General features: G+C 38.7%; 1 protein-coding gene across 1 annotated transcript in view; it reads right to left on the bottom strand.

Moving 5' to 3' along the window:
• The window catches only part of fmn2b (formin 2b), a 111052-nt gene that overhangs the window by 73263 nt on the left and 25080 nt on the right, over window positions 1–12709 (bottom strand). Inside the window, exons 5-7 of the mRNA XM_022670313.2 lie at window positions 10432–10493; window positions 5286–6445; window positions 4463–4604 (exon numbers count right to left, since the gene is read on the bottom strand). Of these exons, the coding sequence (XP_022526034.2) occupies window positions 4463–4604; window positions 5286–6445; window positions 10432–10493 (1364 nt within the window). The remainder of the gene's footprint in view (window positions 1–4462; window positions 4605–5285; window positions 6446–10431; window positions 10494–12709) is intronic.

Consider the following 12709-nt stretch of genomic DNA (forward strand, 5'->3'; position numbering starts at 1 on the left):
GATTTGGGTTTTGGTCTTGTACAAAAGGTGCATCTTTTTGATGCCAAAACAGTTTGAGGCCTACAAAGACCACAGAAGCCATGTCAGAGAACAGTAGAACCTGATTTTGGTCAAAATAATTCATAGTTTGTTCTATTTTCAAAAACTATAAGCATAAATGTTCTGCACACATATACTCTGTATTTAGAGATATTTTTTTATAGTTCTTTAAAGATTGGGTAAATTAACTGAAATAACTTCTTTGTTATATGAAAACTGATCACTAGTAGGTGTGGCTCAGTGGATAACACCACTACCTGCCAGTGAGCTTCCACATCAATACCTGGTCTGAGTGACTATGCTGGATTACACCAATAAAAATCCCTGTACAAGCTCCCCAACACTACATGGCCAAACTCTGTAAGAGGAATAACCTCGTAAGTTGCTCTAGATAAGTGCATCAGCTAAATGCCATAAATGCAAATGATCTCATTATCCCTTAATTAAATATGCATATGTTTCTGAACTAAAATAATATTTTTATATACTTAAAAAAAATGCTATTTTGTTCAGTTAAGGAACTGATGCTATGCAGTTGCTATGCAGAAAAGGGTATTCTGTAGTAGAAGAAAATAATGTATTTAAGTAAATGTTTTGTTATACAATCATAACCCTAAAAAAAATCTTTAAAGAAAAGGGCGACATAAATCCTAACACACTTAAATAGTTTATAAAAATAGTTCAGATATTTTTGCTTTTGGGCAACTGCCAAGTGAAGAACTCAAAAACAAAAGGGCTCTGCAGTACACTAAAATGTGCAAAGTCATACTTACAGTACACTGCAGTAGCAAAAACTGACTGTACAGCAAAGATCACGGTGTGCTGGTTAATATAGAGTTCTGTGCTCATTTATGCAGTGTCTTTACAGAATGCAACTCCTTGAATTGGATTTGGATGCAGAATAAATGCAATGTTAGACACCTGTAGTATATCTATAGAACACTAAATCAGTCACAACATTAACACCAACACTGATGAAGAACTAGAGGATGATCAACCCTGTAAACTGTGCAGCAACAGATTCAGATCTTCTGTCTCTGACTTTACTTTATCTACAGGGTGTTTCAGCTGTAGGTAAAAGTGTGTAATAGAGAGTGGAGGACAGTGAGTGATGATTAAACACAGTGTTTAAAAACTTCAGCAGCACTGCTGTATCTGATCCACTCACTGTGCCAGCACAACACACACTAACACCTTATTTAGCAGGTCTCACCACTGGGTGGTGGTGGTGGTGGGGTAGCTAGCTAAGTTAAATAAAGCTAAGCTAAGGAAACAAAAATAATCTCTTTCTTTTAAAGTCAAACGAGTGCTTGATGTTAATCTATACAGATTTCTCTCCTGAAAACTGTCTGAGTGAGTAAAGCGCTTCTGTTTATTTACAGTAAGCTTAGATTCACGAATTTCTTCAGCACTAGGCTGGAGCATTAGCATTTGCAGCTAACCGCTCCAGGATTGCTATCCGGTGTTAGAAGCAGGCTACGGGCCGATAATACTCCCATCTGGGCAGTGAAATAGCGAGCACTGGAAAGCAGCTAATGCTAATGCTACTCCAGCAGTGCTAGTCGGGGTTAGTAGCAAGCTACAGGCAAATAATACTCACCTCTGAAAATATAGCAGGGAAATAGCAGTTAGCAGCTAATGCTAATGCTACTCCAGCCCTGGTGCTGGAGAACTAAACTGACACACCTAAATAACACTGCAATTTGGCAGAGTGGCTTAACTGCTCCTTACAACCTGACTAGACCGTACAAAAGATGCACTGGATTAAGAGACACACTGACAATTTTTGGTAAAATTAAAGGATTTTAGGACCACCTTTTAATGCAAAAAATACAGTAATAAAGTATGCAAAGAAACAGACACAGGACTTCAGTATGTAATAGAACTACTATAACTACTAAGTGTCATATCACCTGATATACAAACTAAATTAAAATAATAGAACTGAACTCCTGTTGCTACTAAATGAGGCGAGGTCTCAGATTTACATCTCTGCTACCTACACTGAACAAATGGATACAATTTCTAATTAAATTCATGTTTTTATAGAACACTGGCTGGTATGCATGAACCCTGATCTCTGTCTTCACCCACAGGGCACAGAGGATGGGGTGTGGTAGAGGACTAGAGTCAAATATTCAGGAAAGTGGCTTCGGGGAGGTTGCTGAGGGAGGCGGGTCACCTTTGCCCGCTAACGGGTCAATGAGGCTGGCCAGACATCATCTACAACTCAACCTGATCGGGAAAAAACTATGCATATTCATACTGGCTCAAGGCGAAGGCCACGGTGGAAAGCACTGTTCGGTAAGCAGCGATGCGTAAAGACACTGCCTACAAACAGATGCTGCATGTGATGTGGATTTATAATATGAACCCTTGTCTGTGATTTATTTACTTACTTTAAAAATAATTTGTTAGGTAGTTGAGTGCACTTTAAAACAGGACACCATGTCCAAAGAGATTTACCAGCTCATAGGAAATAAGTTATGGTTGTTTGTTTTACTACTACATGACTATTACAACAAATAAAACAGCAATGGACATTATTTATCTAAGCATAATACAGTCAAATTTAACTGCAAAACTCGACAAAGAAGATAAAGTAGCACAGTTCATGCCTTTGTGATTTACACTTTGGCATAATTACTATGTACTGACATGCAGCATCTCACAAAGATGAGTAACTAGGGGTGTGCCATATCGTATAGTACGAACTAATATCGCCAACATTTCTGAATATCGTGATTCAAGATAATTATCACATCAGGGTACTATTTTTTGCTGTTTTTAGCAAAAGAAAAATTCACACTGTTCTCATTTCCCATTATATATCTACTAGAGACCAATTATATCTGCCCAGTATCATTTATTTTACTTTAATCCTGGACATATCAAAATATTTAGAGTGCATTGTTATTAGTAGTATCATGACATTCTGGATCATTGACTTCTGTTACAAATCTGATAATTTTTTTTTTTATATTTCAGTTAGGGGTGTGCCAAATCACATTGAATGCAATAATTTAAATACATTTTCATTTTGTTGCAGTGAAATATTGCGAAATCATTTTAGAGCCATATCGCCCAACCGTAGTGAGTACACAAGGCAAGTATGTCTACAAACCTAAACCCAATTGAGCACATGTGGGGCATCCTCAAGGTGAGGGCGTCATTGATTTAATTATGGAGGAGTAAATTAGGATTCCAGTGGCAACCTCTGCAGTGTCAGTAAATTCTATACTCAAGAAGACTAAGGCAAATTTACACTGTTCTACAAGCTGAATATATACTTTTTTACACTGTATCAAACTGTCATATATTTAGTGTTGTCCCATTAAGAAACAATATTAAAAATGTGAATTGTGCTCTCATTTTTGAGTGATACTGTACCATATTCTTTATCAGATTATTTTTTTTCTTATGTTACTACTACTTCTTTAACTCACTCGTAGTTCCTGAGATCAACACCCTTTCCACTCCAAATTGTTTGAGCACACACCGGGAATTCCATAGCTGATGGCCAGGCTCATGCAAGGCATGGCTCACACCACATACGAAATCAATGAGCATTAATATCAGCTGGCATGTGGTATAAGTATAGAGCAGAGCAGAAGCTGAAAGGTGGGAGCAGTTCAAGATGTTCAGGTACAGGTGGTATTTATGACCCAGTGTATCTCTCTGGGCACAGGTTTAAATAAATATGAAAGTCTGTGCTGTGGATTCACATCGCTATAAAACTGAAGTTGAGGCCCTGAAAGGGAGAGCCTGAAAAAGCAGCGCATATGCATATATAAATATAAAAACATAAAAAAATTAAATATACATACATTAAGTATCTCTAATCTAGTGCTGCGATAGAAAAGTGTCTATCGTGCTACTTACCTTCTATCGTCCATATCTTTTCTACAGTAAATTTAATCAATTATTCATGCTAATATTTTAAATGTGGTATATCATGCTAAATATCGTTATCGTGATGTAACAAATTCCATATTGTGATGTATGATTTTTCCCATATCGCCCAGCACTACTCTAAACCATCACTGATTGGTGGAAACTTCACACTAGCCCTCAAGCAGTTTGGACTGTGTGTCTCTCCACTCTTCATCCAGACTCTGATCCCTTGATTTACAAATGAAATGTAAAATTTACTGATGATCAGTGATGGTTTGGAGAGACATGTCATCTGCTGGTGCTGTGTTCCCGGATAATTAGCATGTAAAGTAATTTTTGTCTTTGTAGGGCCCACCTTCTTCTGGGGCCAAAATACCCAGCATGGCCTCTCTATTCTGAACATTTTTCAGAGAAGAAATAGAAACCAATGTTAGCAACAACTTCATTCGCATCTTTGTGAGGCTGGAGACCTACACCCTCATTCTCTACTCTGATTTGATTGCAGTACAGAGCAGTGGATCAGACTCACCTGCTTGGTCTTGGATTTGGTGATTGTGTCGGAGAGAGGCTTTTTCTTCTCTTTAACTGCAGTTTTGGAGAAGAGCTCCACAAACTCGTCAAAGTCCACAGAGGGCTCCTCAATCTTATCCCAGATAAGAGGGTTCACCTCTCTGCCATAGGACAAACATAAAAAAAACAACCCATCAAGATCACACACACAATCAGATTCATAGATTATTACACAGTATCATTCAATGGTTTGAACACAGCTCTTCTTATTCAATGTGACTCCTTTCTTTTTATGATTTTTACATTGTAAATTTGATATAAAATATAATAATGGAACAGTCTGTATACAAAGTGTTAAACCAGAATGTTTTATTCTTTAGATTCTTCTAAGCAGCACTGAAGATGTGCCTCAAACATTTCACTCGAATGTGTGTGGGGGTTTGAAGCTTTATCTTCTAGATGTTTGATTTCATCCTCATTTATCTGGAATATGGTCGCACAGATGATATTTTAGCAATCAGTCTGTGACTTCACTCTTTCAGAAACAAGTTTTTATCATTAGTACTCAGGTTAGATAGTCAGAAACACTGTGTATCTGTGCTAAAGGATATTTCTGCATTCTGTCTATCAAGTCGCTCTAACATTCTTGACTTAATGTTTATAAGTGGAGTTTTACAGTACCATCAAATTCACCAGAATTTGATGGTACTGTAGCTGAGTAAACACTGTATGGCGTGGCAAGGTTTTTCAAAATTTTGTTTTGTATACATTTTAATCACTTAAAAAAACTTCCACGTAAAGCAAACACAATAAAATATAAGACTGAGAAAACTTTGGGTTACTTTTTGGCGTGAATCTGAATCCGAGTCCAGTAGAGAGGCTTCATGGGCCTGGGAGGTTCCACCATTCCCTTCCGAGGAGCTTTCTCCTGAGCTGCCCCCAGGGCATACAGTCCCAGAGGAAGGGGCGGGGGAAGAGAACCCAGACTGAAGGATGGGACTGGTCCACTGGCTCCAGGAGGACCAGGCAATGCTGGTGGGGGTGGAGGTGGAACACCTGCTCCAGGTAAAGGTGGAGGTGGTGGAGGTGGAATACCTGTTCCAGGCAAAGGTGGAGGTGGTGGTAATGCACCTGTTCCAGGTAAAGGTGGAGGTGGGGGTGGAATGCCTGTACCAGGTAAAGGAGGTGGAGGTGGAATGCCTGTACCAGGTAAAGGAGGTGGAGGTGGAATGCCTGTACCAGGTAAAGGAGGTGGAGGTGGAATGCCTGTACCAGGTAAAGGAGGTGGAGGTGGAATGCCTGTACCAGGTAAAGGAGGTGGAGGTGGAATGCCTGTACCAGGTAGAGGTGGAGGAGGGGGTGGAAAACTTGTCCCAGGTAAAGGTGGAGGAGGTGGAGGAGGTATTAGAGCTTGTCCTGGTAAAGGTGGAGGAGGAGGTGGTGGAGGTATTAGAGTTTGTCCTGGTAAAGGTGGAGGAGGTGGAGGTACAGCTGTGGCAGGTAAAGGAGGTGGTGGTGGCGGTGGAGGGGGAGGTACGGGGAGTCCAGGTAAACCAGGTAACTGAGGACGAAGGGGCGGAGTCTCTTGTTGCTGCTGTTGCTGGCACGTACACACAAACTGTCCTGCTTTTGGAGAACCGGAAGGCGGCGCAGGAGCCTCGGTCGGTGCGGCCGAAGGCAGCTGGGAAGAACCCTGGTCTGGAGAAGGCACTTTAAATTTAAAGCTCTCGTCTATGGGTGAAGTCTGCACTGATTTGGCCTCTAAAGGAAGAAGCGATGACGCCGCCTCCGTCTGCAGGTCCACGTGGCATACGTGGGGAAGTAGGTCATCGTCCCCTCCGCACTCACGGTCCTGCGTGCTTGTGCTGTCTTTGTCCAGCAGGGGGTGCTGTTTCTCCAGCTCTGCGATTTTAGTGCGGAGATCCTCGATGGTCTGTTCCAGCTGCTCGATAACAGTCACATGCTCACGCTTCAGATGAACCGTCTTCAACATCGATTCCTCCTGTAGAGAGAGAAACAAGAACAATTAAATAAAAATGTAAAACTAGGTATAAAAAAAAAAAGGCAATGCATTTGACCCAGCTGGAAAAGACAATTCTAAACATGAGTTTTGAGTGCAGATTTAAACTGTGAATGTGAGTTTATGTTCCTTGTGTTGAGTGGTAAGCAATTCCAAAGTTGGGGAGCAGTGCGACTGAAATCTCTGCTCCCCATGGTGGTGAGACGGGCAGATGGGACAGTTAGGTGAATAGAGGAAGATGATCTGAGGGACCGGGAGGAAGTAGCAACATGGAGAAGGTTAAGAAGATATGGTGGAGAGAGATTGCTTAAAGATCTTAAAAGATGCGTTCACTCCTATGTGGATTGTTATGGAATTTCAGATTTTTCAGTTTGGTCTGAACCAAAAATAGCAGTTATAAAATGTGCCGTAAACCATGGTCTGCACCAACAGGAAGTCTGAGAACAGATCAACTGAAGCAAGGTCGGGTTTGTTGGCAGTGTGAAAACACGATAGATGGTTTAGAATTTCAGAGCAATCAGCCATTAAACAAAAGAAGAAGTGTTGTGCTAAAATCAGTAAAAGTACAACTTATGCTGGTGATCCTGTATCTACTGTAACTGTAGATTAACCCTTATTCATTAACAGAAATAAAAGGAATCTGAGGGGAATCTGTTACACTCACTCTGCTGTAAACAAGCTATAGTATGGTATAAATCACCTTTGGTATGGACAATGTGGGAATTCTGGCCAACGTCGATGATATGCACATTATTACTTAGATAGAGACTAGACACACTGATATAACTATAACATTTATACCAGTGTTTCTCAACCTTTTTTCTATCACGTCACCCTTTAAATATATGCGAGATGTCAAGGCACCCCAGTTTCCGGGGGGGGCGGGGGGGTTGGGGGGGGGTGCTGGCGCAGTACTTCAGGTGAGAAGGGGGGGGGGGGGTTGCTGTTGCAGTACTTCAGGTGAGAACGGGGGGGGGGGGGGTTCTGGCGCAGTACTTCAGGTGAGAACGGGGGGTGTTGCTGGCGGAATATGAAATAAAATAGCGCGTCACAATTAGCGCGATTAGTGCTGCCTGTGATTTGGGACACACCCCGACACGAGCTGACTCTGGAAAGGAAATATGCACGTGAGGCGCAATATTTTGACGGCACCCCCGATGAAGCCAGACGGCACCCTGGTTGAGAAACACTGATTTATACCATACATTTTAGCTTTTATTGTAACAGAATTGTAACAGACGTTGATGATCCGACATGTTATCACACTAATAATGCTCTCCATATATTCAGGATTAAAGTAAAATACAATGATGCTATACAGATATATTCTGTCTCTAGTCGATAGTATTTAATGGGAAATTAGACTGTTTGTGAATTTTCCTTTTGTCACAAACAGCAAAAAAAGAAGTTGTACCCTGATGACCCGTATGGCCCTAGAATAATATTACCATATTAAAAATGTTATTTTTGTGATACCAATATAAAAAAAAGAAAAGCAATATTATTGCATATATTACGATAGGGCACACACCTTTGTGTCAGTAAATGTCAGTTTCAAATATCGCCATCAGATTAGGAAAAAACAATTAGATAAAGATTTAATTTCAATAATCAGAGGTTGCTACAAATATGTGGTACATCCCTAGTGTGAACTGTGTGTGGGTTGACTACTGCCATACAACACAGAGAGAAGAGGAGAGAGAGAGAGAGAGAGAGAGAATAAGACAGATGAATGGAATGGAAATGGTATGATGAGTGCTTCCCGCTGTGTTGATGGCCGCTACAGATTTAATAACTGATGTTTTATGTGAGCTGATAAAATAACCCTGACTAACAGTCAGTCATCTACTGAGTAATGTCCGCCCAGTTTTTCCCACCGGTTGCGAGAGCGAGACGAGAGAGTTTATGAGAAACAGAAATACTCAGAATTTGTTCTGAATCCGTCACACTTCCATTTCCAGCTAAACAATTCAGACCAAAATCACAGCCGTGAAAGTGCGGGCCGACCGTCACATTGTTCAGAAACTTTTCTGAAGTGGGGGAAGTGTCTGTAACAGAGTCAACATGGTGGCTGGATGTTTTGATGAGGCTCATTTGGGGCCAATCTCTCAGAAACAGAAGAAAAACAGGGAGCGGTCGCCCCCGCACTGTCCCTGAAGAGCAGTAGGCCTAATTCTGCCCCCGAGGCCTGCAAGCACAGAACAGCTACAGCCTGCTAATCATCTCCTGAACTCAGACAGCACCACTCAATACTGCAGCACACCAGAGGGGGGCGCCAGAGTTATCATATTTAACATGTATTATGAGTGGGGAGAGAGAGCTTTAAAATGTTACTTAAATACACTGTGAAGCAATTTCAGCTACAAATTTATTGACCTGATGTGATAGATGCCACATATAGTTATTACTAATAACATATGATCGTACCAGTGTTCAAAGCCATTGCCATTACCACTAATTTATACACACTTAATTTTTACTCAAATTCAAATGTCAGATTTAGCCCAGGCAGAAAGAGTCAAATAAGTGCTTTTTTTCTTTTTCTGTGTGCTTTAGTTAACAGGGAAAAAGTAAGTTTGTTCTTCAGATTTTCCATACATTGCAAACAGACTGTTTATTTATTTGCTGCTCACAACTGTGTACCAAACACTCCTGCCATATGTTAACGGATCAATTTTTATGCACATTCATGACGTCACTTTAGTATAGTTTAAATTTATCTGCTTAAAAACATTAAAATAATGCTTAACAGCTAAATATATTAACTGGCTGTATCTGCTGCTCACAACTGTGTACCAAACACTCCTGCCATATGTTAACGGATCAATTTTTATGCACATTCATGACGTCACTTTAGTATAGTTTAAATTTATCTGCTTAAAAAAATTAAAATAATGCTTAACAGCTAAATATATTAACTGGCTGTATCTGTTGTCCCCACTCATCTAAACTCAAAAAAATCTTAATGCTGTCCTTTTAACTGCAGGTTAAAATATGCTACATATTGCAATGTAGGTGAATATGATCGGTCCTCATTACTGCACCCCAGTGATGGTGTTATATTAACATATTTTATAAGGTCTAAAATATGTATATAATATTAGTCCTATAGCAAATATACTTCAAATAATTAGTTTAGCATTCAAATGATTCTTTTTTTAAATAACATTACACACTATCAAAATGTCATAATGAAACAACAGAAATGCTCCAAAATGACTTAAAAAAAAATCTTAATACATTATCTTTTACTTACAAGGCCTTCAACCTTCTGGAAAAATTGTGAGATATTTTTTTTTACATAAAAAAACTAAAATGTGCTTTGTTTAGACTTAAAATAACTAACAACTGAATAACAGATCTCTTCCAAAAGAGATAGTCAATGAATTGTCATTCATGGGAAAGACTAATACATGTTTTAAAAATAAAATAAAACCACTTTTAGCACTGAAAAGTCTGTCCAGGCAACACAGCATGTCAGACATGTATTAGTCTATAAATTGAGGAGCCTCACTGAGCTCAACTCAAAAACATACTGTTGCTGCGCTCTGCTGGCTGGCTGAGGTAAGTGTTTATCCACTTTCCTGCCTTTCAGTTTTATGTGCAGTCTCCTTTAACTGCCCTATTGATGTTGTGAGCAGTTAAGAAATTAATTGACTGTAATTAAATGGCAGAGTGATTTTACTGCAACAAACAACAACAGTATAATAGATTAACATACACATGATAGCTGACAACATAGGAAAACAAAACAATTAAACCACTCATTTTACAATTAGATTGACCAAGATTAAAGTACCATTCAAATGTTTACAACACGGATATACAGCTCTGGAAAAAAAAAAATAAGAGAGCACTTAAATATTATGACTTGCTTTGATTTGACCAAATTGAAAACCACTGGAATATAATCAAGAGGAAGACAGATGATCATTTAAAATGTTTAGTTTTTACTAAATAACATGTACCTGAAGGTCTTGGATCTCATCCTCCTGTTGTTTCTTCAGCCCCAAAATAGCAGCCTGGTGCTCTGAAACACAAAAGCACAAATTAAATTGGTTAGATACATCACAGATTACATTTTAGATACTGAATCAATTACACACTTTACCAATAAACAAAACACACTGAAAACATGACCAGGCCCCACAAGCACAGCTACACACAGCCAGATGACCCAGTTCCAAGCCAGTCTGAGCAATACCATAAATGTATTATACTTTAAAATTAAATTAAAGATAATTTAACAATTATGACAACCGAAATCAACCAAAAACCATGAATTGAAAAATAAACTGATATGTAATGGCAAACATAAAATATGATGCGTTAGATAATGTACATTACTGTACTCAGATTTTGTTTCAAGCTATTCTGGAATATTCCAATGGTCTATTTCTCATTCAAAAAAAAAAAAAAGTCAATAAGAGGTTTCCCTCCCAAATACTTCACATGCTGAATCCGCAATAGATAATCCAAAAAATGAAGATCGGACAGCACTCGTATAATGTCCAGTATATTTATTTGACTCAGATAATACGCGAACATTTTGGCCCTTAGGCCTTACTCAGCATCAAATAAATATACGGGACATTATATGAGTGCTGTTCAATCTTCATTTGTCTATTTCTCATTCACACAAAAAAAGGGGCAGCAGGTGAAGAAAATGGAGAAAAGAGACAAAAAAAAACAATAGTCAAGGTTTTAACATGAAACTAAATTTTTAAAAAGTACACAGAAAATTACAATTTGATATTTTGGAAATATCAGATTTTCTGAAATCATCAGGCCAAACACAACCCTATAATTCATCCTCATGATTTAAAGTTACAATGCAACATTTAATATAATCAACAGCATGCAGCAGTAATGAATGCACCATTCCACCAAGACAGACAAAAGAATGTTAGACACATATCAGTGAATATGAGATGATTTATGATGCATGACCCTAAGGAAGTGCACAGCAAGATAAAGATCTGCAGATCTGCACTTCTAATTCCATATGTTTTTCCTCATAGTTTGGGTGAATTGACATTCATTACACGACTGCATCTACTGTAGAACATTTCAATATAATGTATCCAAACTTTTGACTGGTACTGAATAAATAATAAATTGCTTTTGCCACCCCATCTGACCAGCACACCTGATCCAGTCCAATCCTGGGCCACAATAATATTAATACTAATAGTTTTTAAAATTCTAATATTTCAATAAAGTAAAATTTATTTCCCAACTGACAGCCTGACTATGTACACATGGATTTTTCCAGAGTGACATAACTGGAAGCCCTAAATGCAGCTCTTTCTCCACTTTTGTTTTTACCTTTTTAGCCAGAATGATAAAAATGCTGTTGTGTACAGTTTGTAGAAGACAGGATGTTCTGAGTTTAATGCCCTGCTTTCCTATTTGAACACCTACACTTATTTATGGTTCTTTTCTAACAGGGCACTGAATGCCAAGCAAAGCATGTCCTAAAAGAGGAAAGACAGAGAGGAAAATAGAGCGCTGTCTGAATTTTTCTGAATCATTTCCTGTTGCCAGGCAACTCCCTTCTGTAACGGCTGATGTAAACAAACCAAAACGAGTGAGAAAATGAAGTGTGGCAGAGTCCGACAGAGCTGATGAATATAAATAATAAATAAACAGGATGGAATGACCGTTAGACGAGTGTGAGCGGTTTATTATTAAACATGATTCGTTACTTACCTTCACCGTCCTCTACAGGTTTTAATGCACAAAAGGAGAGACATTCAGTTTAGACTCACTTTAACCAAACAACTTCACAACAACACACACACACCCCTCACATTTACAACTGTGAGAAGCTCTTGGCGAACTCAGGCAGGAGTGTGAACCTGCATATTTTAAACAGAACTATTCACACTCAGAGAGGGAAAAAGAGAGAGAGAAGGGAAGAGAGTGAGAGAAAAATCCCAGGAGAAAAAGTGTCTGAGAAAAAAAAAAAAAGAGATAAGTGAAAGGAGAAAGTGGGGAAAAAAGAAAGAAGCTGATATGTTGTAAAAACAAAAAAAAAGCAAGAAGAATGAATGAAGGGCGTTAGAGAGTGTAGAAAGTGAATAAAAATTGAAGACAGAAAAATTGAAGAACAAAAGGAAAATAAAGAAAGAAGGATCAAGTCAAGTCAAAACAAATAAAAAAAGAACAAAACAAGAGTGAACAAATAAATTGAATAAAGAAAGTGAAGACAGAAATTGACAGAAAAAAAGGAAGAAAAGAAAA

Source organism: Astyanax mexicanus, chromosome 15 (assembly GCF_023375975.1).
Source record: "Astyanax mexicanus isolate ESR-SI-001 chromosome 15, AstMex3_surface, whole genome shotgun sequence".
NCBI lineage: Eukaryota > Metazoa > Chordata > Actinopteri > Characiformes > Acestrorhamphidae > Astyanax > Astyanax mexicanus.